Raw genomic sequence first — 24,220 nt, 5'->3', positions numbered from 1 at the left:
AATTTGGGGCCTAAGGCGAAAAATTTATGCGGGGTCTTTAATATGTAAATATTAATTAAACAAAATTATTTAATACTAATCAAATTAAGGTTAATTTAATACATTAAATACATAAATAATACCAACTAGATTAATGTTAATTTCATATAGAGAATTGAATATCATAGTTGAACCTATAAATATTAATAAAAAGAAATAAAAATATATTGCGATTAAAAAAGATACTTTATTTTGGATATAAGACAATGCATAGTTAAATAAAATTGTAATCTAATTTTTAATTTTATATTTTGATTTTAAGAGAGAGAGATAGATATTATTTGGTGTATGACTTTGTAGGATATTATTTTACAAAAATCAAAGTCTCGAACTATTAGGAGAGATTAATCTATAATTGATGATTTAACACATTTGTAACATCTTTTTGAAATATTTTAGGGTTTCAATTGAGTTAAGGTTCTATTGGTCTCGTACATTGAGAGTCTTAATAAAAATAAAAAAGAAAAATGCGCTAATTAAAAGCACTATAAAATGTTCAAAATATAATGTGATATTGTCTCTCATTGATAAACTTCATCAATTTAACTAATAAATGTTTATATCATTTTTTTTGTGATTAATAACATGGCAATTTGTAAGCCAATAGTAAAATTTGTAGTATCTTTAACATTACTAATAAAAAAATGTACAACCTTTAGAAAATATGTATATATAATTTTATAAAAATTTAGGCCTTTAACTATGGAAAGTGTGGCTTTTTTTCCTGAGGAAAAATTTGTTTTTTGGTAGGGGCCTTAGGCCTAGGCCCAACTTGCCTATGCCTTGAGCCGGCACTGCATGTGAGTGGAAGTTTCATATAAATGGAAAATAAATAACTTCAGAAATTACTATAAAATAATTGGACCAAAACCATTTTTGAATGAAATTGAACCTTTACTTCAATACTTCATTCAATAGTGCATTTAGTAAAAAAGGGTTCCATACAACTGGTGGATTGTGCTTGTGAAAGCTCCAGCCTTTTGAACTTATTCACCTTAATTAAAATGCTTGGAACTTACTATTTGTGGAATCAACACTTAGAGGCTAGGCTGGGAATAGGGATAGGGATCAACGAGTTATTGAAAATTGTTTTCTATAAGAATTGTAAAAAAACTATCTCGGGAAATCTATGAGGATTGAATTAGGTCTCGTCTCAACAGGAGAGTCTGTGTTTTACTATCAACCACAAGTTTTATATTGGACGAAGGAATTGTCATCATAAACTATAAAGGCAACTGCCGCAACTCTAGTAGCAACTGCAATGTCACATTGAAAATGTGCCCACTATACCATAGATGATGTACCAATGTTAATTATAAGCCGAAATGGGGATGAAAGATACTTTTCTTCTACAGCCATCTGAGTTATAAACTAGAACAAAATGGTAGATGCCTCTTGTGGTTGAAAAAAAAAAATACTCAATTAATGCAACAACATGCAATGAAATTGTCTTTTTTTTTTTTTCCTTATTTTGTGCAAATTCAATGGGTCATTCAAATAAATTAGTCAAGTACAATAAGTAGTATAAATAAAAATTCAGCAACAACCAACAACTCATAATTAAAACACCAAATTTTTACATGAAAAACCCTATAATGAAAAGAGAAAAAATGTGGTCTTCCGCTATAGAATAATAGGTTCAAAATAAATGCTAAGGGCTACCAAAAACATCATGAATAACAACACCAAACTCTTTTTTTGTCAGGAATAACATACCCAATTTTCATCAAATCAGAGTTGAAATAATCTTCCAAATTTTTACTTGAAATTGACAGGCTTCGTAGAGAAATTTCAAATTTCTGAAATTTCTTTTTGTCTCTCTCTAAAATTAATATCTTATTAGGTTACTGTTTTTCACGTAATAACCAAAAAAAAACTGTTACCAAAAAGTTACCGTAATATAGTTTTTTTTTTTTTTAATTAATATGTGTGGGGTGACCCTCACATAGGAGGGACCGCCGAACATTTGTTGCTCTCAATGTTGAAGCGATAGAAACAATAGTCGCGTTACTCACGTAGTTGACTAATTTATTTTATTTTGAGTAACATTCACAATTTATTTTATAATATTTTTACTAGTAAAAAGTTGATAGATATTGTAAAGCATTGGCTTAAAAATTATTTTTAAAAATTTTCTATAGAAAAAAGTAACTAATTTTTTTGAAAATTTTTAATATTTTTTATGAAATTTGTATTAAAATATTTCATTAACAAATGACTTAAGATTACTCATTAATCGGACAATTTTTATAAATTTTTGTTGTAACATCATTGTGGGAAGAAACTTAGTCTTGACTCCAATCAAGTATTAATCACACACACTACGGTACACCCTTCCTTAGGCCAAGTGCTTATAAGGCAAGGGTGAGAGGCGTCTCTCCTCGATATGGGATTGAGCAAATTCATGCAAGTGGGAGCAAGAGTCGACCCTGCCCATCCCAAAGCGAACTATACTTGATTGGGGCCGAGACTAAGTTTCCTCCCATAGTAGCCTTTTAGTCTATAACCAAGTTTTTTTTTTTTTTTTTTTTTTTTTTTTTTGAGAAGCATCTATAACCAAGTTTATTACTAAACGTTTTTCAAAATTTAATTAGGTTGAGCCTAAAAAAATTTAGGATGGTTACAATCAGGTATTGTTCATTTTGGGATGGGCATAGTCGACCCTTACTCCCACCCACACGAATTTGCTCAATCCCACATCGAGGAGAGACACCTCCCACCCTTGCCTTATAAGTCTTTTTTTTTTTTTTTTTTCTTGAAAAACTTGCCTTATAAGCCTTGAGCCTAAGGAAGGGTGTATCGTAGCTTATCAAAAATCACTCATTACATCAACCATATGTTAAAAAAAGTTGTTGGCAATTAACAATCCCCATAAAACAAGCTAGAATAAAAATAAGAAGAAAATAAAAAGATTTTTGATGAGAATTTTTTTTTTATTTTTTTTTTTATTTTTTATAATAGACTACACTTCTATTATTTGTAGAATTTTAGGCAAGTGAAGTGAACAAGTAGATAACTAGATGACAAACTTGTGCTCCGTTTCCTTATTTTGTTCTGTCTAGTTTGGCAGAAAACAATTCAACCTAAAACATTTTTTGTGGTCAGCGAAAAACAAACACAATATAGAGCAGCAAATGTTTCCTAGACTTGAAACTTTTTTCTGTTTCCCTCTCTCTCTTCGTAAATTAAGTAAGGAAAAAGTTAACGAATATTTTAAAAATATTAGTTTAGGAAATATTTAAAAAAAAAAATTTATGAGAAAAAGTAATTTTTTTTTTTTTTTAGTTTTTTATATTTTTCTTGATAATATCAATTTTTTTCTAAAATGACTTATTAACAAATTTCGTAAGAGCGTCCGTTAATCGGAAGTAATTAACCATTAATTATCTATACTATTAATAAGAGAATTTTCTTGTTTTGTCTTCAATTTTGTGTGTACTAAAATACCCTTATACAAATTCTGAAATAGCATACCCTTTAGTTTATTTTTTTTCCTACAAAAAAAAAAAAAATGCTAAAACAGTAATACTATCTCATGTACAAAAGGAAAAAAAATCATTATTCTTACCACCCATTTGTATTCAAATGTCTTTTTCCTATATGTATTTGTTATCTATTTGAATTCAAATACTTCAATTATCTTTATTAAAAAAAAAATACAAAATTACTTCTTCCCAAATTTTTAAAAGAGTAATACTATCTCACGTAAAAAAAGGGAAAAAAAAAAAACCTGTTATTCTCACCACTCATTTGTATTCAAATGTCTGATTCTTACTTGTATTTGTTATCTATTTGTATTCAAATATTTCAATTATCTTTATAAAAAAAAATACAAAATTACTTCTTTAAAAAAAAAAAAAAAAGTCACTACCTCACGTAAAAACTACTCATTCTTATTCCGAAATTTCTATGTTTAAAAAAAAAAAATCCTTTAAAACATTCTAAAATTTCTGTTATCCAAATTCTATACAGTTATCACAAATCTTGATCTATCCACACTAACGTTAATCATATTTCTTTTGTTTAAATCTTAAATTTTTTTACTTATCACAATTCTTATCCTAATCAATAAATCCAAATGTTCTATTGTGTTTCAATTTCTTATGGTTCTCTATTTCATTTTTAAACATTATTCCACATTATCTAACTTCTTTCTTTATAAATAAATACAGACAGTTATTTATATATCACTTTTAAACATTATAATACTAAACCAAAATTAAAATAAAATAAAATAAAAAGAGCATTATTGCACGCTCAATGCGTGTTTGATGAGTAACTAATTGTTTGATTTTTTAAAAATAATTTTTTTTGCTCTAATTTTTGGATAAATTCAAAATTTAAAGTTTATTTTCTCCTCCCAAATGGCTCAAAACATAGAAAATATTTTCCAACTTGGGTTTTGTTTTGAGAATGAAAGTTTTGTTCGTATAATTATTTGGAATAGGAAGAGATGTTAGTTATTTCCTTGAGAGCTACACAACAAAAATAATAAATTTTTTTGATAATAAAAAGATAATGCACCAAGTCTATTAATAGGATTAACCCTCCATATTTACTATTTAGAGTTAAGAAATTTTTCACCGCAGGCAATGAGTTATCAAATAAAACATAAGTATATGATTGAGAGGTTCCAAGCTTTGCAAGGCCTTCCACACATCAATTAGCATCCAGAAAGATGTGCTCAATCTTCGGGGCAGTCATTCAATTGGGTAATGCAATTAGAGAGGAGATTCCAAAGAGTTATTTGCAGTTGAATTGCTTAGGAGGTGCACCACAGATAAGGAATCAAGTTCCACAATAAAAATGGTGATGCTAAAATCCTTGGCTAACTTATTTTTAAACTTAAAAAGTCTGCATTGAAACAAGTCAATTTTCTAGAAAATGAATAATTTTTTCACAAATTTTTTTTTATAAGTTTTCTACTAAAACAAACAAAGATTAATTGTTGGTTTTAAATTCACCAAAAAGTAAGTAATCTAGATAACTGGATTGGATAACTACATAATTTAACAGTAAAAAATTACTACTACTTTTACTTTGTCTTTAATATGGGGAAGGAAGTAAAAGCTCTGTTATCTACTTTGATATTCTCCTCACTCCTCGGTATAGTGAAGTCCTTGTCATCTGCCTCAACCTACAAGTGTGACCAAAATGCAGCTAAATGTTCATGGTAGACAGGTAGTAACCTACCAAATCAGATTTTGTGCACCAAATATGTGGCACATGTAATTTCTAAGTGTCTGTAATTCATGTGCACAAAAATTGTTTTCATCGTCTAAAGACGTGGTGGACTGTAGGATGGCTTGTTTCCTGATTTGCAGCATAGCCTGCAAAAGATAAAAGTCATTTCCTTCTCATTTGAAATGTGTCAAATTATTTTTGTGGTCTATTATGTTTTTCCCTACCTTTTGCTTTTAAAATGTTCCCTAAAAAATGACAATATAGTATAAGTGTATAACAGTGTCTTGTCAGTTATTTTTATTCGCCATTTTTCAAATAGAATTGAGTGACTGTATATCCTTATTTGATTTAACTACTAGTGAGAAAAACTATTCTTAATCATTTCAAATAATTGTATGAACAAAAATTTTCCTTAAAGAAGACATACCCTAAGTGGGAAGGCTTTTTTATACCCTAAATGGAAAAATAGACAATAAATTCGGAATCCACTTGGAAAATTAATCATGAAAGCAACTAATTAGAGAAGAAAAAAAATGTCATGTAGAAAAAAATGTCACTATTGGTCAAAAATTAGTCAACGACTAATACGCAGAGAGAAAAAGGGGCGCAAAGAGAAGCTATAATTAGAAGAGTTTGTTATGATTGTGAATTTTATTTCTGATAGTATGTTAACCAACATGAAAAAGTCATAAAATCAAAATTACAAGAGGTAATAGATTCACTTGAGAGGAGATCTCATTCGTAAGAGTATTTGTATCAATTCATGCAAAACTTTCTGTCAATTTTAGCATAAAAACCTAAATTTTTTATTTTACACAATTACTTTTCAAAAACATTCACATCAGATTATCTATTCTACATTATATTTTATTTAAATAATCACTCTTCATTATTATCTTCAGATAGAGAGAGAGGAATTTGATGAGACAAGAGGTGAGAGAGAAAAACAATTAAAATAATGATATACAAAGCTACATAAATCATGTATATTTACATGGTTACTATAGCATTTTTTGCAAATTTACACGAGTTTAACTTGATTGATGTAAATGATTTTGAGGTTAAAATGTGTAAATTTAACACATTTTTCTATTATATACCTACATTCGCAAATGCTCTAACAAAATGTCAAAAACCCACCTTTTGGTAGCATCCTTTCTTCACCAAGGCGTTTGCATGTTTGTTCCATTTTCTATGCAAATGCTCAATGATGCTTTGGGAAACATGGGCAGTAACTTCCTACATTCATAGACAAAAGCAATTAGCAATTTATTAGTTTAGGCTGTGTTTGGTTCCCGTAAAATATTTTCCAGAAATGCTATTTTTCAGAAAGGAAAATATTTTTAAGTGTTTGGTTGCATAATGAAAATTGTTGTAGAAATTATTTTTATGTGTTTGGTTCTATTCTGAAAATGCTATTTTCCTACACATTTTTCACATTTTCTCAGCTATTTTCTCAGCATCCAATAAAATTTTATTACAAAAAATTTCAAAATCACAGCAAACTCTGGTGATCAAAAGCAGAAACAAAACCAAAGAAAAAAAAAATCAAAGTCGGTTAGATCGTGGGTTCTGGGTTCGCGAGTCGCACCGGCGATCGACAATTGACGACCAACGATCATGGCGATCGATGATCGACGATGGGTTCATGGCGATTGACGATCGAAGATGGGTTCATGGCGATCAACGATGGGTTCTGGGTTCTGGAAGTGCGATTGTGGGTTCTGGGTTCGCGAGTCGTGGGTTCGCGAGTCGCACCAGCTATAGATGATCGACGATCGTGGCGATCTATGATCGACAATGGGTTCGTGGCGATCTGGGCTCTCTCTTTGCGTGGCGATCGTGGGTTTCGTGGCGATCGTGACGATGGGTTCGTGGCGATCATGGCTATCAATGATGGGTTCGTCGACGAAGTCGCACCGCGATCTGGGCTCTCTCCTTTTCTTCCTCTCTCTCTCTCTTTTTCCGGAAATACTTTGAAGTGAACATAGGAACTGAAAACCATTTCCGTTGTCTAAGGGAAAATAGGAAGTGATTTTCCAGAAAATTCTATTTTTCGTAATTGCCAAACACGTGGAAAATGTGGAAAATAATTTTCTGAAATTGTTTACCACCAATTCAAATGCAGCCTTATTGTGAGTTCTTAAATAGATTGATATCTTCAAAGGTATCCAAATCCATGTGAATTATTGGGATTCCAACATTAAGAGCAAGTGTAGGTCCATTTTTTAGTCCCCAAAGTTCATGCCAATATATATTGAGGGGGGTTTAACTAATTTGATATGCATATGCACGGGACACTATTTTTCACACCCTACCTATGTGTCAATAATTTCAACATTTTCATATAGATCCACCACATATATTTGAAAAAGCTAAAATCCAATCAATAGTTGACAAATAAGACGTGTATAGATTTGGGTGTTAGAAAGCGTGTGTCCCTAACATTACTGATATATGGAGGAGATTACTACTCCTATATTCTTGGCCTCGAATAGAACATCCTGGCAAAGTTACAAGAAGAATCTCTAAAAGGATGAATTATAGACTTTGAGGATCTCTTACAAGGGAAAAGTGAGATGTACAAGAGGGTTTGACACCTCAGTTCATTAGGTGGTATTTGATGTAGGTTTTATTTATTTATTTTGTTACACTATTTAGTGTTATAGCTAGCTATTTTACAGGGATGACTTATTCACTAATTGTACATGTAACTGATATGCTCATCTTGAAATAAAAAAGAACAAATTAGAATCTTCCCGTTGCTAAAAAGCACTTTCCAAACTGAATGTAAAAAAGAAAAAAGAAAAAGAAAAGGAAGCATTTCCAAACTTATATCTAAATATAAATATATATATATATATATTTTTTAATACAAGATAGAATTTCTACTATAGCCTAATTTAAGTGTATATGTGTGACCTTTCAAAAAAAAAAGTGTTGTTTAGCTTAAAAAAAAATATATATATATATATATATATATATAAATAATCGTTTAACTTTACATATAACTCTAAAAATCTTAGATTGTATTCTTAACTGATTGGAAACTTGTGAAATGCATAGGAATATATAATAAAATAAAATTTTCCCTCTTTTATAACAAGCTTATTCGATTATATATATATATATATATATTATAAATTATAGATGTTTCTCAGTATTTTCACTTATCCAAACAAAATTTCTTAAGACATTCAAATAACTTCTTTAGATTTACTATAGTGGTAGTCCAAAATTGGTATAATATGTAATCCCAAACTACTATTTATTACAAATGGACAATTTTGACAGAGCATTGTGCTGCAATTAGCATGCTCACTTTTTTATTTTTTATTTATTTAGTAAAGTGACAATATAACATTCATTTATTTATAATCATCTTTACAATGAGAAATAGAAATGAAAAAGGAGGGGCACTTTTCTAGACAAACAATGACCTCTTCATTTTCATTAGTAGCACAATTAAATTTTAAAGGTACACTAAAAATATAAATGACTTTGAAGCTCTCAAAAATAAACAAAACACCTTCTAGTTTCCAAGCCACCTCTAAGAAACAAATTTGATCTGAATTTAGAAATTTTAATAAACTCACTAAAATGCTCTCTACATGCTGACTGTCACTTACAAAGTATGATCTGAACATGATAAAATGATTGGAATAACACATGTGGCGAATTCTAATATGTTTGTTAAGGATTCTTAGTATATTCTACAATTTTGATACTAATATAATAATATATCTATTATTGGTGGTGTTGTACAAATCAATGCATTATTCATGTACTATTTGTTATATTCCTATAATTTTATCTCCTATAATAATAATAATATATAAAGTAAGGTAATTGGAAAGAGTAGTAGTATTTTGGAATATTTAAAAACCCCTTTAAAAAATTCAAAATTCAAAAATATCATAGATTTCACCATACTAAAAAAAGCATGAAAATGAAAAGATGAAAATGTCTTGTTGATACCTTTGTTTTTTTGTCATTTTTGGTGTGTTCACATCTCTTTAAAGATACCAACCACACTTGCACTTCCATCACAAAAAGGCCCATAGTACAGAGGCCCCTTCAAAGTAAAGCCCAATTTTTATTTATTTTTTTAATACATATATTATTTTTCTTGGTTGCCATTGGACAAGTAAACCCAAGGTAAAGGTTAATTGCATGACTAACAAAATAGGGACAGCTGTGTCCTTTTCTAATTAGGGTTTCCATCTTTTGGCCAAAGGGCACACACAACTCTTTCAATTTGAGAGATTGAAAATTAAAGGGCTTTTAAGGGCCCCCCGCGCGTGTACCCACGTGTCTTCCAAAACTACCTCACAGACCAATCAAACTCCGCCTCCTCCACCACCTACAACACTTCAAACCCACTCAATTCCCGCCACGTGTACCACGGTCCAATCACAGAGCTCGAAATCCCTCACCCGCGGGTGACCGAATAAGGACTGTGTAAAAAGAGAGCCGTGGTGCTATTTGAATCACCGCTTTTGGATCAACAAAACCCTCTCTCTTCCAAAACCCACAAACCCTTGGCGGCTGTGTGTGTGCGTGTGTGTGAGATACCACAGTTTGAGACCCGTTGTTCCCTCCTAATCTCTCTCTCTCTCTCTTAGGGTTTCTCTCTCTAAAACCCTTTATTTAGGGATTTTTTAGATTTATTTAGGGTTTGGAAACCTATTTTTTCAACGAGATCTATCCAGAAATATCGGTCATGGCCACCGTTGCTCCAGCTCCTTCTCCTCCCACCGCAGATCGTATCCTTTTTTGATTTCTTCATCTGGGTCTGCCTTGTTTTCTCGTTTTTTAGCGTTTTCTCCATCTGGGTCTGGTTGAGTTTTGTGGGTTTTTTTTTTTGTGCTGATCTACTTTTGTGTGACTCGGGTTTGGTTTGGATCCATCTGGTTGTTTCGTTTTATGGGGTTTTATTGGTCTTTGTGGAAGATTATGTGTTCGGATCGGGTTGAGATGTGTTTGTTTGGCTTGGATTTTGATGTTTAGGGTTTGTTTCTGCTAGGTTTTGTGGTGTGATTTGTTCATTTGTTGTGTGTTATGTATGTTGAAGCTGTTCTTGATTTATTTCCCCCCCCCCCAAAGATATTAGAATTAATGGGTATTTGATTTTCATGATGCTCTCGTTGAAATTATGATTGAATTGGCAATTTTGATGGGTTATTTTTATTGGTTTTTATTGTTTTTGTTATTGGCATGCCTATTTGTTGAGTAATTTTGTTGGTTATCTTTAAGATCTGGATTGTTTGCAATTTAAAATTTCGGTGTTTGATGGGTAATTCTACTTTGAATTGGTTTGAGGAGAGATTGGTTCATATTTTTGTGAAATTATATGATTTGAATATTTGTTATCTGTGAATTATAGGAGACCATAATTTGGAATCAGGCTTTGGAAACAATTGTGGTTGTCTGATTTGTTTATTTGTGCTTTTGAAAGATGGATTATATAGAGGATATATTGTGATCAATGTGTTTCTTCAGTTTCCGAAAGTATGTATTTCCTTTACTTTTCTTCTTTCTATAGAAGCTACAGAGTTGCTGCAGAAATTGTCTTTGGATTCTCAGACGAAGACTCTGGAAATTCCCGAGCCTACCAAGAAGGTAATTCTCACTCCGCGTTTTGTGTGATTGATTAGTTAATTGCATCTCGTTATGTGTTTATTGGAATCCAAATTTCACATGTGAAGATATTTGATACACTAAAGCCAACAAAAAGCATTGAGTTGCAAGGAAAAATCAGTTATATTGTAATTTATTCTGGCGTTATGTTATATACTAAATATACAGAAAGTGTCTTAAGATTGATTGTATCTTGATGCAGCCTTCAACTAATCAATATGGATCGGTTGATTCGGGCAATGTTTTGAATGGTCAGATCCCAGCATTTGAGCGGTCTGTGACTCCATTACTAACTGATTTCATGGATCCTAACATGTGCTATGTTCCCAATACTTATCCATCCACTGCCTATTACTATGGAGGTAAATTAATATGTGAACTAACTGAATGAACTTGTACAATGTTGGTTAGGAGATAAAGTAGTCCTATTTACCATTCAAATGTCTTATTATAAATGATTCTCTGCCTTTCTGGATATTTTCTACAAAATAATGTTTGCCAGGCTCTGCTTAGATTGTACTTATGTGCATTAGAACCTTTTGTAGGTTATGATGGGACTGGTAATGAGTGGGATGACTACTCAAGATATGTGAATGATGGAGTTGAGATGCCTTCTGTAAGTTGTGCTTTATCATTGGTGATTTTCTTGGCTTCTTTATAAGCTTGGTCAATCAAGTGAATTTGTGATTGGTTGTACATGTCAGTTATCATGTTTTAAATTTTTTATGAGCCTGCATACATTTTGATGGTTATGTATATCAATGGTTCTGACTTATTCTAATTTTGTCTATTAATGTGCTGTTTCATATTTTCAGGGAGTTTACGGGGATAACGGGTCTGTTATGTATCACCATGGTTATGGATATGCACCATATGGTCCATATTCACCAGCAGCTTCTCCAGTTCCAACTATGGGTAATGATGGGCAGTTATATGGGCCTCAGCATTACCAGTATCCTTTCTTCCAGCCGATAACTCCAACTAGTGGGCCATATAACCCTAGTCCTGCTGCCCCTCAAACTGATGTTTCCACCTCTGTAGCTGCTGATCAAAAGCCTCTTCCTGTGGAAGCAGCTAACGGGAATTCTAATGGCATTACAAATGGTGGAGGCATCAAAGGGAATAATGCTTCAGCACCCATAAAACCTGCTCATCAGAATTCGTTTGTCTCTAATGGTTCATATGGAAGGGGTGCTGTGCCAGGGCGTGGTCCTACTTCCAATTATCAGGATGGAAGATTTAATTTTGATATGTTGAGGTCTCCATTCCCATTGTTAGATGGCCCGCTACTTTCAGATGGGCAGCCTAGGCCTGTGAACAGCACAACAATCCCTTCTTCATTTTCAAATGGCAATAGCCTTCAATCTTCTAGGAATCAAAGTTTCCGTCCAAATACTAATTACATGGTATGCATGAGTCTCATATTATTTCATTTGGTTTTTATAGTTTTAATGTTTCATATTGTAATTGAACAGGTAGTTTGATTGCCAGTGCTTTCCTGCTATGGGAACTGTTGAAAGATGAACTAGATTTCCTGCTGTTTGGATTAAGATATGGCCATTGTGCAGACAGTTTAAATCCATAGCTTACAAGAAAATGTGTGATTAGATATCTTTTCTTAGTTCCATTTGTTGGCTGATTCCAAACTTCAATTTCCACCAATAAAGGTTTAACTGGCTTGTTGAAATGTCTGCACTCTGGAGCATACTGTTTTGTCTGCCTTTCTGGTGAACATATAATGTGATGATAAAATTGATCTTAGAAATTCTCCTATGATTGTTGTCATACACAGATTTATTATGATTTCACTGGAGGATGTAATTTTTTTTTGGTTGTTGATAAGGTTGCCTTTTTATATGTTGCTTACTGAAGGGTTTGTTTTATCTGACAGGGTTTGCACCATCCAAGACCGATGCCTGGAATGAGCACTCCTGGGTTTATGGGTAGGGTGTACCAACCAAGCAAGTTATATGGTCAGTATGGGAATACTGTTAGATCTGGTATGGGCTTTGGATCTCATGGATATGATTCAAGAGCAAATGGACGTCCATGGTTGGTGTTTGATAGTAAGCATAAACCAAGAGGACGATTTGGCTATGGTAATGAGAACTCAGATGGTTTGAATGAACTGAACAAAGGACCTAGATTTAAGGGTGGCCCCAAAAACCATAAGGGTTTTTCACCCAATGTCTTGGCAGCAAAGGGTCAGAATGAGACAATAAATGCAACTAGTGATGAGGAGAAGGATAAGACAAGTGTTGTTCCAGATCGTGACCAGTACAACAGACCAGATTTCCCAGAGGAGTATACTGATGCTAAATTTTATATTATAAAGTCATACAGTGAGGATGATGTCCATAAGAGCATTAAGTATAATGTTTGGGCCAGCACACAAAATGGCAATAAGAAGCTTCATGCAGCATACCAGGAGGCTCAGGAGAAATCTGGGGATTGCCCCGTGTTTCTTTTCTTCTCGGTGAGAATATGGATGCAAGAATTTAATGGGTTTATTTCTTTTAATTCCTTGCTTGCTCCTTAGCATTGTCTTTTGAATTCTTGTTTAGGTCAATACAAGCGGGCAGTTTGTTGGCCTTGCGGAAATGGTTGGACCAGTTGATTTTGAGAAGAGTTTGGAGTATTGGCAACAAGATAAGTGGAACGGCTGCTTCCCTGTTAAGTGGCACATTGTTAAGGATGTTCCTAACAGTTTGTTGAAGCACATTACCCTTGATAACAATGAGAACAAACCTGTGACGAACAGTAGGGACACTCAAGAGGTAATATTAGTTCTTGCTTTTGTTGTTGCCTGGTTTTCTGTGTTTTTCCTTTCTAAACAGCTATGAATGTCTTTGTGCAGGTCAAGTTAGAGCCAGGGCTTAAATTGATTAAAATATTCAAGGAGCATTCCAGCAAAACATGCATTTTGGATGACTTTGGGTTTTATGAGGCCCGCCAGAAAACAATTCAGGAGAAGAAGGCCAAGCAACTGCAGTTTACAAAACAGGCAAGACTCTTAACTCTTAAGCCTTCTCTTCCTTGTTATAAGCTTTTCATACTCATTCTGTCCTTTGTAGTAACAATGAATTTCTTATCAGATATATCCTAATAATTGCCGTCAAATTGGTTTTCTTTATATTTTGTAGGCAAGATTTGACATTGTTTGCTATGTGAGGTTAAAATAGTATTGTATACTTACTGATCTTGTGAATGCAGGTATGGGAAGGAAAGCACACTGATGAGAAGAAAGAAAGGGTTAATGGTGAACTGAAAACCCAAAATTCGGTGGAGGCTGCCTCAGATTTGATCAAGGAGCCTATCCCTTCTGTGCAGGCTAATGAGGACCCCAAGATTTTGGATAATGGTTCAGTTGCAAAAACTGGAGATGCACCTAAGAGTGCTAAACCAGTTGTGTCAGAGAAGAGGATTCTAGCTAATGGTGTTGCAAATGGTTGCTAGTCTCTGTCTCACACAATGGTGGTCCATGTGCATTGAAGTTTCTTATGAGGAACTTAGCCAGAAGTTATGTTGGTTTTTGTATAATACAGAACTAACTGCTGGCTTAGTTTCCATATCTTATGGGCCACCATCTCGTGTCTGTCTTGCTCGTGCTTAAAGTTAAGCAATAGAATGTCATCTTTAGTTTTTTTCAAAGCTATGGTGAAGGCAAGGAAGGCTTCTTTGGGTCTGTTTTAAAGTGGTAGCTCCTAACAGGTTTTGATTCGCTAGGATTTTGGGTTTAGGGGGTTTATGTCTTAGTGGCTTTTATATTGTTATCTTCATGTTTTCTTTTCTCTTCTTTTTTTTTTTTTTTTTTTTGGGTTTTCCTTTTTCTTGGCAATTTCCTATCTTGTAAATCTAGATCTACTTTGTCGAGGGGCAGCTTTGCTTTTGTGCTTGTAAGAGAGCTAGAGGCAAGGTGGGAAAATACTGCACAATATAGTCAAGAGTTTAAGAAGATTTCCTTTATATTTTGCAATTGTTGCTGTTGTTATAATTGTCCTCTGTTTACTATGGTATTATTGTCTGCTTTGTTTTCAAATTTTGGTCAATTTTTTGTTGAAAATAGAATAATATCATTTAGGGGGTCTGCATAACATAATGATTATATGATTTCTACGAAGGACACCTCGTGTATGTGCTTGAAGTAGAAAGTCTTTACTAATCAAGGAAAAAATAGAAAAAGCGAAGGACACCTCGTGTATGTGCTTGAAGTAGAAAGTCTTTACTAATCAAGGAAAAAATAGAAAAAGTAAAAAGCTTTTACCGGTAAAACTGTTTCCTGATAATAACTTGTAAATCATACATCAGAGTGGCAGCTCTATCATTCTATGCATTATTGCTGTTGGACTTTTCTCATCTTTGGATGAAAAGGTAATGTTGTACTGAGTAAATATTCTTGGTTGTCATAATGGGCAAGTAGCGTTCGCACGCAAATTCAGGGAAAAAGTAAAAAATTTTGAAAGGCAATAAATGATATCTGCAGCTCAAGAAAAAACAACTGGTTTCTGTGGCTTTTCTTCCGGACTTTGGGTACAATATGCAATGAAAAAAAAAAAAAAAACGTGCGGTAAAACATAATTCATAGAATATGTTTGCAATTGAATATTGTTTATTTTGTTAAAAATTAAAAATAATAAAAAATTATTTTTCGGTTGCAGTTTACTTTTAAAATTACTGTTTATAAACTTAAATATACTGTTCATAAGACATGAACAATGCACTAGATGCAATCCAAACAAAGCTCTATATGGGTCAATAATAGTTTTACTTTGTATAAACAATGGTAAAATTTAAATGAGCTATAGATATGTTGTTGAGTCAGAGGACACGTTTTTTTACTTTTAGTACAAGTATAAAAAGAACAAAAAAAAAATCTATTATATTAATTGAAGATAAATAAAAAAAGGGATAAAGTAATATTTGTTTGAATATAGTAATTTTTTAAGGATATAACTCATATATGAAATATTACTTTACTGTTGTCTCAAAAAAAATATTACTTTATCTCATTTTTTACTATCTCATTATCTTAATTTAGCTCAAATAAAAAAGTTGTCAACGTTGTATAAGTTGAACTTATCATATTAAAAATTAGGATTTCAATTCTATAAGATTTCTAATAAAGTCTTATGTTTGTAACATACAGTTATCTATTGTCACAGCCTTTCTTTTCATTAGAAAATTTAGTTAGATTTATACAAAAGTCCTAACATAACTCCAATTATTAATACTTATTGGATTAGTTTTTATTTTATTTTATTTGAGGGTACTTATTGGATTAGTTTGAGATTTTTTTTAATTTATGTGAGATAAATAATTAGATAATATAGGTATCATCTATACTATTAATAAGAGAATTCTCTTATTTCGTCTTCAATTTTTGATGTACAAAATATCCTCATACAAATTCTGAAATAACATACCCTTTAGTTTATTTATTTTTTCTTACCAAAAAAAAAAAAAAAATAAAAAGTAATACTATCTCATGTACAAAATGGAAAAAAAAAAAAAAAACCGTTATTCTCACCTCCCATTTATATTCAAATGTCTGATTCCTATATGTATTGTATNTTTGTCTCTAATGGTTCATATGGAAGGTGTGCTGTGCCAGGGCGTGGTCCTACTTCCAATTATCAGGATGGAAGATTTAATTTTGATATGTTGAGGTCTCCATTCCCATTGTTAGATGGCCCGCTACTTTCAGATGGGCAGCCTAGGCCTGTGAACAGCACAACAATCCCTTCTTCATTTTCAAATGGCAATAGCCTTCAATCTTCTAGGAATCAAAGTTTCCGTCCAAATACTAATTACATGGTATGCATGAGTCTCATATTATTTCATTTGGTTTTTATAGTTTTAATGTTTCATATTGTAATTGAACAGGTAGTTTGATTGCCAGTGCTTTCCTGCTATGGGAACTGTTGAAAGATGAACTAGATTTCCTGCTGTTTGGATTAAGATATGGCCATTGTGCAGACAGTTTAAATCCATAGCTTACAAGAAAATGTGTGATTAGATATCTTTTCTTAGTTCCATTTGTTGGCTGATTCCAAACTTCAATTTCCACCAATAAAGGTTTAACTGGCTTGTTGAAATGTCTGCACTCTGGAGCATACTGTTTTGTCTGCCTTTCTGGTGAACATATAATGTGATGATAAAATTGATCTTAGAAATTCTCCTATGATTGTTGTCATACACAGATTTATTATGATTTCACTGGAGGATGTAATTTTTTTTTGGTTGTTGATAAGGTTGCCTTTTTATATGTTGCTTACTGAAGGGTTTGTTTTATCTGACAGGGTTTGCACCATCCAAGACCGATGCCTGGAATGAGCACTCCTGGGTTTATGGGTAGGGTGTACCAACCAAGCAAGTTATATGGTCAGTATGGGAATACTGTTAGATCTGGTATGGGCTTTGGATCTCATGGATATGATTCAAGAGCAAATGGACGTCCATGGTTGGTGTTTGATAGTAAGCATAAACCAAGAGGACGATTTGGCTATGGTAATGAGAACTCAGATGGTTTGAATGAACTGAACAAAGGACCTAGATTTAAGGGTGGCCCCAAAAACCATAAGGGTTTTTCACCCAATGTCTTGGCAGCAAAGGGTCAGAATGAGACAATAAATGCAACTAGTGATGAGGAGAAGGATAAGACAAGTGTTGTTCCAGATCGTGACCAGTACAACAGACCAGATTTCCCAGAGGAGTATACTGATGCTAAATTTTATATTATAAAGTCATACAGTGAGGATGATGTCCATAAGAGCATTAAGTATAATGTTTGGGCCAGCACACAAAATGGCAATAAGAAGCTTCATGCAGCATACCAGGAGGCTCAGGAGAAATCTGGGGATTGCCCCGTGTTTCTTTTCTTCTCGGTGAGAATATGGATGCAAGAATTTAATGGGTTTATTTCTTTTAATTCCTTGCTTGCTCCTTAGCATTGTCTTTTGAATTCTTGTTTAGGTCAATACAAGCGGGCAGTTTGTTGGCCTTGCGGAAATGGTTGGACCAGTTGATTTTGAGAAGAGTTTGGAGTATTGGCAACAAGATAAGTGGAACGGCTGCTTCCCTGTTAAGTGGCACATTGTTAAGGATGTTCCTAACAGTTTGTTGAAGCACATTACCCTTGATAACAATGAGAACAAACCTGTGACGAACAGTAGGGACACTCAAGAGGTAATATTAGTTCTTGCTTTTGTTGTTGCCTGGTTTTCTGTGTTTTTCCTTTCTAAACAGCTATGAATGTCTTTGTGCAGGTCAAGTTAGAGCCAGGGCTTAAATTGATTAAAATATTCAAGGAGCATTCCAGCAAAACATGCATTTTGGATGACTTTGGGTTTTATGAGGCCCGCCAGAAAACAATTCAGGAGAAGAAGGCTAAGCAACTGCAGTTTACAAAACAGGCAAGACTCTTAACTCTTAAGCCTTCTCTTCCTTGTTATAAGCTTTTCATCTCATTCTGTCCTTTGTAGTAACAATGAATTTCTTATCAGATATATCCTAATAATTGCCGTCAAATTGGTTTTCTTTATATTTTGTAGGCAAGATTTGACATTGTTTGCTATGTGAGGTTAAAATAGTATTGTATACTTACTGATCTTGTGAATGCAGGTATGGGAAGGAAAGCACACTGATGAGAAGAAAGAAAGGGTTAATGGTGAACTGAAAACCCAAAATTCGGTGGAGGCTGCCTCAGATTTGATCAAGGAGCCTATCCCTTCTGTGCAGGCTAATGAGGACCCCAAGATTTTGGATAATGGTTCAGTTGCAAAAACTGGAGATGCACCTAAGAGTGCTAAACCAGTTGTGTCAGAGAAGAGGATTCTAGCTAATGGTGTTGCAAATGGTTGCTAGTCTCTGTCTCACACAATGGTGGTCCATGTGCATTGAAGTTTCTTATGAGGAACTTAGCCAGAAGTTATGTTGGTTTTTGTATAATACAGAACTAACTGCTGGCTTAGTTTCCATATCTTATGGGCCACCATCTCGTGTCTGTCTTGCTCGTGCTTAAAGTTAAGCAATAGAATGTCATCTTTAGTTTTTTTCAAAGCTATGGTGAAGGCAAGGAAGGCTTCTTTGGGTCTGTTTTAAAGTGGTAGCTCCTAACAGGTTTTGATTCGCTAGGATTTTGGGTTTAGGGGGTTTATGTCTTAGTGGCTTTTATATTGTTATCTTCATGTTTTCTTCTCTCTTCTTTTTTTTTTTTTTTTTTGGGTTTTCCTTTTTCTTGGCAATTTCCTATCTTGTAAATCTAGATCTACTTTGTCGAGGGGCAGCTTTGCTTTTGTGCTTGTAAGAGAGCTAGAGGCAAGGTGGGAAAATACTGCACAATATAGTCAAGAGTTTAAGAAGATTTCCTTTATATTTTGCAATTGTTGCTGTTGTTATAATTGTCCTCTGTTTACTATGGTATTATTGTCTGCTTTGTTTTCAAATTTTGGTCAATTTTTTGTTGAAAATAGAATAATATCATTTAGGGGGTCTGCATAACATAATGATTATATGATTTCTACGAAGGACACCTCGTGTATGTGCTTGAAGTAGAAAGTCTTTACTAATCAAGGAAAGTAAATAGAAATATAAAAGTAAAAAAGCTTTTACCGGTAAAACTGTTTCCTGATAATAACTTGTAAATCATACATCAGAGTGGCAGCTCTATCATTCTATGCATTATTGCTGTTGGACTTTTCTCATCTTTGGATGAAAAGGTAATGTTGTACTGAGTAAATATTCTTGGTTGTCATAATGGGCAAGTAGCGTTCCACGCAAATTCAGGGAAAAAGTAAAAAATTTTGAAAGGCAATAAATGATATTGCAGCTCAAGAAAAAACAACTGGTTTCTGTGGCTTTTCTTCCGGACTTTGGGTACAATATGCAATGAAAAAAAAAAAAAAAAACGTGCGGTAAAACATAATTCATAGAATATGTTTGCAATTGAATATTGTTTATTTTGTTAAAAATTAAAAATAATAAAAAATTATTTTTCGGTTAGTTTACTTTTAAAATTACTGTTTATAAACTTAAATATACTGTTATAAGACATGAACAATGCACTAGAGCAATCCAAACAAAGCTCTATATGGGTCAATAATAGTTTTACTTTGTATAAACAATGGTAAAATTTAAATGAGCTATAGATATGTTGTTGAGTCAGAGGACACGTTTTTTTACTTTTAGACAAGTATAAAAAGAACCAAAAAAAATCTATTATATTAATTGAAGATAAATAAAAAAAGGGATAAAGTAATATTTGTTTGAATATAGTAATTTTTTAAGGATATAACTCATATATGAAATATTACTTTACTGTTGTCTCAAAAAAAAAATTACTTTATCTCATTTTTTACTATCTCATTATCTTAATTTAGCTCAAATAAAAAAGTTGTCAACGTTGTATAAGTTGAACTTATCATATTAAAAATTAGGATTTCAATTCTATAAGATTTCTAATAAAGTCTTATGTTTGTAACATACAGTTATCTATTGTCACAGCCTTTCTTTTCATTAGAAAATTTAGTTAGATTTATACAAAAGTCCTAACATAACTCCAATTATTAATACTTATTGGATTAGTTTTTATTTTATTTTATTTGAGGGTACTTATTGGATTAGTTTGAGATTTTTTTTAATTTATGTGAGATAAATAATTAGATAATATAGGTATCATCTATACTATTAATAAGAGAATTCTCTTATTTCGTCTTCAATTTTTGATGTACAAAATATCCTCATACAAATTCTGAAATAACATACCCTTTAGTTTATTTATTTTTTCTTACCAAAAAAAAAAAAAAAATAAAAAGTAATACTATCTCATGTACAAAATGAAAAAAAAAAAAAAAAACCGTTATTCTCACCTCCCATTTATATTCAAATGTCTGATTCCTATATGTATTTGTTATCTATTTGAATTTAAATAATTCAATTATCTTTATAAAAAAAATACAAAATTACTTATTTCAAAAAAAAAAAAAAAAAAAAAACTACTACCTCACGTAAAAACTACTAATTCTTATCCCAAAATTTCTATGTATTTTTTTTAAATTCTTTAAAACATTCTAAAATTTTTGTTATCCAAATTCTATACAATTATCACAAATCCTCATCCATTCACATTAGCGTATATGATCTTTGTTTTGCTTAAATCTCAAATTTTTTATTATCACAATTCTTATTCCAATCAATAAATTCAAATGTCCATTAGGTTTCAATTTCTTACGGTTCTCTATTTCATTTTTAAAATTATTTCATATTACCTTACCACATTATAACATTAAACCAAAAATCAAATAACCAAAAAAAAAAAAAATAGCATTATTGCACGTGTGATGAGTCTAGTGTTTTTTAATAAGTTCTAATATAGAATTCAAATTCTAATGAATAACAATTAGCACTGAATTGTCTATGATTATGTGAGGAAATTATCATAATTAATTTATTATTTACATATATTTTTTTAAAAGATTATTTACAGATTTTTAAAGCACCGAATTTTATTCAATCTACGTAACACTTAGTTAAAGTTTCTCAATAAAATTATTATTCTATAAACTTGTGGCTAAACAATGAAGGGTTTAAGAAAAAAACAAGCGATAAAACCAAAATAGCAATATAGCAATTGTTTTTTAAAAGATAGTGTTGCAAGAGTTTGTATGAGCTTATTTAATTTATTTGACTTATGTATAATTTTTTTTTTTAAGTTTGAGCTTATATATATGATTTGTTAAATTGAATTACATGACCAAGAAATAATCATAAAAATTTGGAAGCCATAGAAGTGGGTGGAAGATTCAGCCACCATCCAGGTCAATTTGATGACAATATACTTTTTTAGTTGAGCTATTTGAACTTTGAAGCCCACCTACCACTATCCTATACCTATTATCTACACATTGAAAGGTGATTCGCACCATTCTACATCAAGATACTAGATATAATCTATTATTATTGCATTTTCTTGCATTAGCAAAGCTCCATAGTTTTTTTTTTTTTTGGGTGCTAAAAGCTCCATAGTTTCTTAGTAATGGTTCTTGCGCTTAGAGCTCCTTAACTGCTATGCATTTTGACATTAACTTATTTAGGGTGGTGAAGCTGTTTCTGGCAATTTAATCAACTGCTCTATTTTTTTTCACATACCTTCCACCAAAGGACAAAGGTTACTGCCAATTTTGTGTTATATTAAAGCTTGAGGTCTAATCAAAGTATTGTAACTTAGCGGGGTTGATTGTTTTTCTTTATGAGAAGAATCAAAGTTTGAATCCCCTTCTACCATTATTTTAATTATCAATTTATAATAAATAAAAAAATAAAATAAAAGTTTGAGGTGTATACTTTTTGTATCTTGTTTTTCCACTCTTTCTTGCTTCCCAAAAACTTCACTTCACTTGTGAATTAAATGCTGCTAAAGTATAAGGCATTCATTGAGAATCATTTAAAATAACTTCTATTTATGTGAACATCGAGATTTATAACACAAACTTGTTCCACATTCAATATCAGGAGAATTTCACGACAATAAGTTAAGCAATATGGATCGTGTAAGGTTACATTTGGATTTGAAAATTTAACATCAAGAAATTTGAAAAACAATTAGTATAATAATTTGATATGAACTTCTCAATCCAAGATTATGATTGAGTTTTGGGGGTTTAGCTCTAATAAAAACATTTGAAATGATATGGAATTGATATAATATTTTACATTTAATCATTCCAGATCTACATATTAACAAAACTCAAATCCCCATTAATTTTATAATTAAAAAACCCTTGTTCTCTTGTACTTTATTAAAGTCATCAAACTAAAAACTAAAATCAGAACCCTTTTTTTTTTTTTTTTTGAGAATCCCAAACCCCTCATTTCATACCCTTCAAATATATAACATTACTTTTTTTTTTTATTCTTGCAGTTTCATTATCTACAATGAGGGGGGCCAATAATTGCCTTGCCCTTTCTCAAATTTTTTTTTTATTTGTATAAAACAAAAACTAGCTAGTCGAATGATTTTGAATGTCACCATTGGTTTTGTTCAATTTACCCACTTCATGCTTCTACTTAATTACTCCACACATTGTTGTTGATCCATTTGTCGAATTAGTTATCTCATTGCTAGATAATGCTTTATTTATCATTTTTTTAATACCAATCAAATTCTTTATTTTCCTAAATAAATGAGATAAATAGTTGGATACTGTAGTGGCCTGTGTCCTTTAAGAAGTAGTAGTAGCATGCAGAAAGATCATCTGCATCTCTAGGCCCAAGCAACGTTACTTAAGAGTATATAATCTTTCATTATCATTTTCTTAGGTAGAGCTCGTTTACAATAAGACAAACACTTGTAGTAGATTCAACTCTTTTCTTGAAGTATATAAATCTTGCCATATAATTTCAAAAATAGATAATTAGATATCAATGAATTACAAATTCCAACTCAAATGACGTAGTCTTTTTCAATGAGAGAGAGAGAGAGAGAGTAGATTCATCTGGTTCTAGGGAAAATTACTTTATGAAGCTATTCCATGAAGTCATCTCCTCACATATTTGTGGTACCCTTATGCTATGAGAGGATGGTTTCATGGAGTCTCAATACTTCCTCTTAATCCTAGGCACGACCTATTAAATAGATTTGTTGCTTATCAATTAAGGGGGAAAAAAAAATCTAGAAATAGACTTGCAAGTGATTTCATAATTTGCCTTTTATAAATGATCAGCTAAGCAAGCAAGTAAAAATAAAATAACATAAAACCTTTTTTTTTTTTTTTTGCTGAGTAAAACAAATAAGAATTCAACTATTTTCTCAAGTATATACAAGTATATATACTCTATAAATCATTTATAGTATACAACGTAACTGAATTGACACATTTCCATGCACAAAGTGTTTGGGATCTAGGGGAGAAATGGTTCAAATTCCAAAATTATTAGCATATTGTAATTATCTCTTGCTATATAATTTCAAAATCCAATGTTAAATTCCAACTCAAATGACGCTGACTTTTTAAATAATAATGAGATAAAGAATATGGTCCTCTAACCCTAGCAAAATATCCTTATGAAGTTGTTCCGTAAAGCCACCCCTTCACATGCCTGTAGATCCCATATACAATGAGTTGATACCTTTATGGTGCCTTAATACTTCCTATGAGTCCTAGAAGCAAGACCTATTCACCTATTTGATAAGTTTGTAACTAATAAATTAAGAAAAAAGAAACCCAAATAAAAAAAAAAAACCCCATAAATGACCACCTAAGCAAACAAAATAAAATAAAACCCTATTTTTGGGCCAAGTAAAATAAAATAAAAATTCAACTATTTTCCTAAGTATATTGAGCATATATACATACTCTCT

The 24,220-nt window shown here is 31.9% G+C and overlaps 2 protein-coding genes across 3 annotated transcripts; both read left to right on the top strand.

The window, feature by feature from the left end:
- Positions 1-9,728: 9,728 nt before the first annotated feature.
- Positions 9,729-14,839, top strand: LOC112038668 (YTH domain-containing protein ECT4). 2 transcript variants are annotated; one of them, XM_024071503.2, is made up of 9 exons: positions 9,729-9,989; positions 10,772-10,845; positions 11,066-11,225; positions 11,409-11,479; positions 11,679-12,269; positions 12,755-13,339; positions 13,428-13,640; positions 13,721-13,867; positions 14,077-14,839. In XM_024071503.2, exons 1-9 carry the CDS (start codon positions 9,947-9,949, stop codon positions 14,317-14,319), a joined length of 2,127 nt encoding a protein of 708 aa, XP_023927271.1. In that variant the 5' UTR covers positions 9,729-9,946; the 3' UTR covers positions 14,320-14,839. The 2 variants fall into 2 exon arrangements, with proteins under 2 accessions (XP_023927271.1, XP_023927270.1); XM_024071502.2 differs by having other exon boundaries at positions 10,769-10,845.
- A 1,568-nt stretch (positions 14,840-16,407) lies between these two features.
- Positions 16,408-19,244, top strand: LOC136064496 (YTH domain-containing protein ECT2-like). Its single transcript, XM_065766287.1, has 5 exons — positions 16,408-16,677; positions 17,163-17,747; positions 17,836-18,048; positions 18,129-18,275; positions 18,484-19,244. The coding sequence occupies exons 1-5, from the start codon at positions 16,408-16,410 to the stop codon at positions 18,724-18,726; spliced, it is 1,458 nt and encodes a 485-aa protein (XP_065622359.1). The 3' UTR covers positions 18,727-19,244.
- The last annotated feature ends 4,976 nt before the right edge of the window (positions 19,245-24,220 follow it).

This window comes from Quercus suber, unplaced genomic scaffold (assembly GCF_002906115.3).
Source record: "Quercus suber isolate HL8 unplaced genomic scaffold, Cork oak 2.0 scaffold_698, whole genome shotgun sequence".
Classification (NCBI taxonomy): domain Eukaryota; kingdom Viridiplantae; phylum Streptophyta; class Magnoliopsida; order Fagales; family Fagaceae; genus Quercus; species Quercus suber.
The sequence above is the reverse complement of the archived record's forward strand: the minus strand, read 5'-3'. Positions and strand labels throughout refer to the sequence as shown.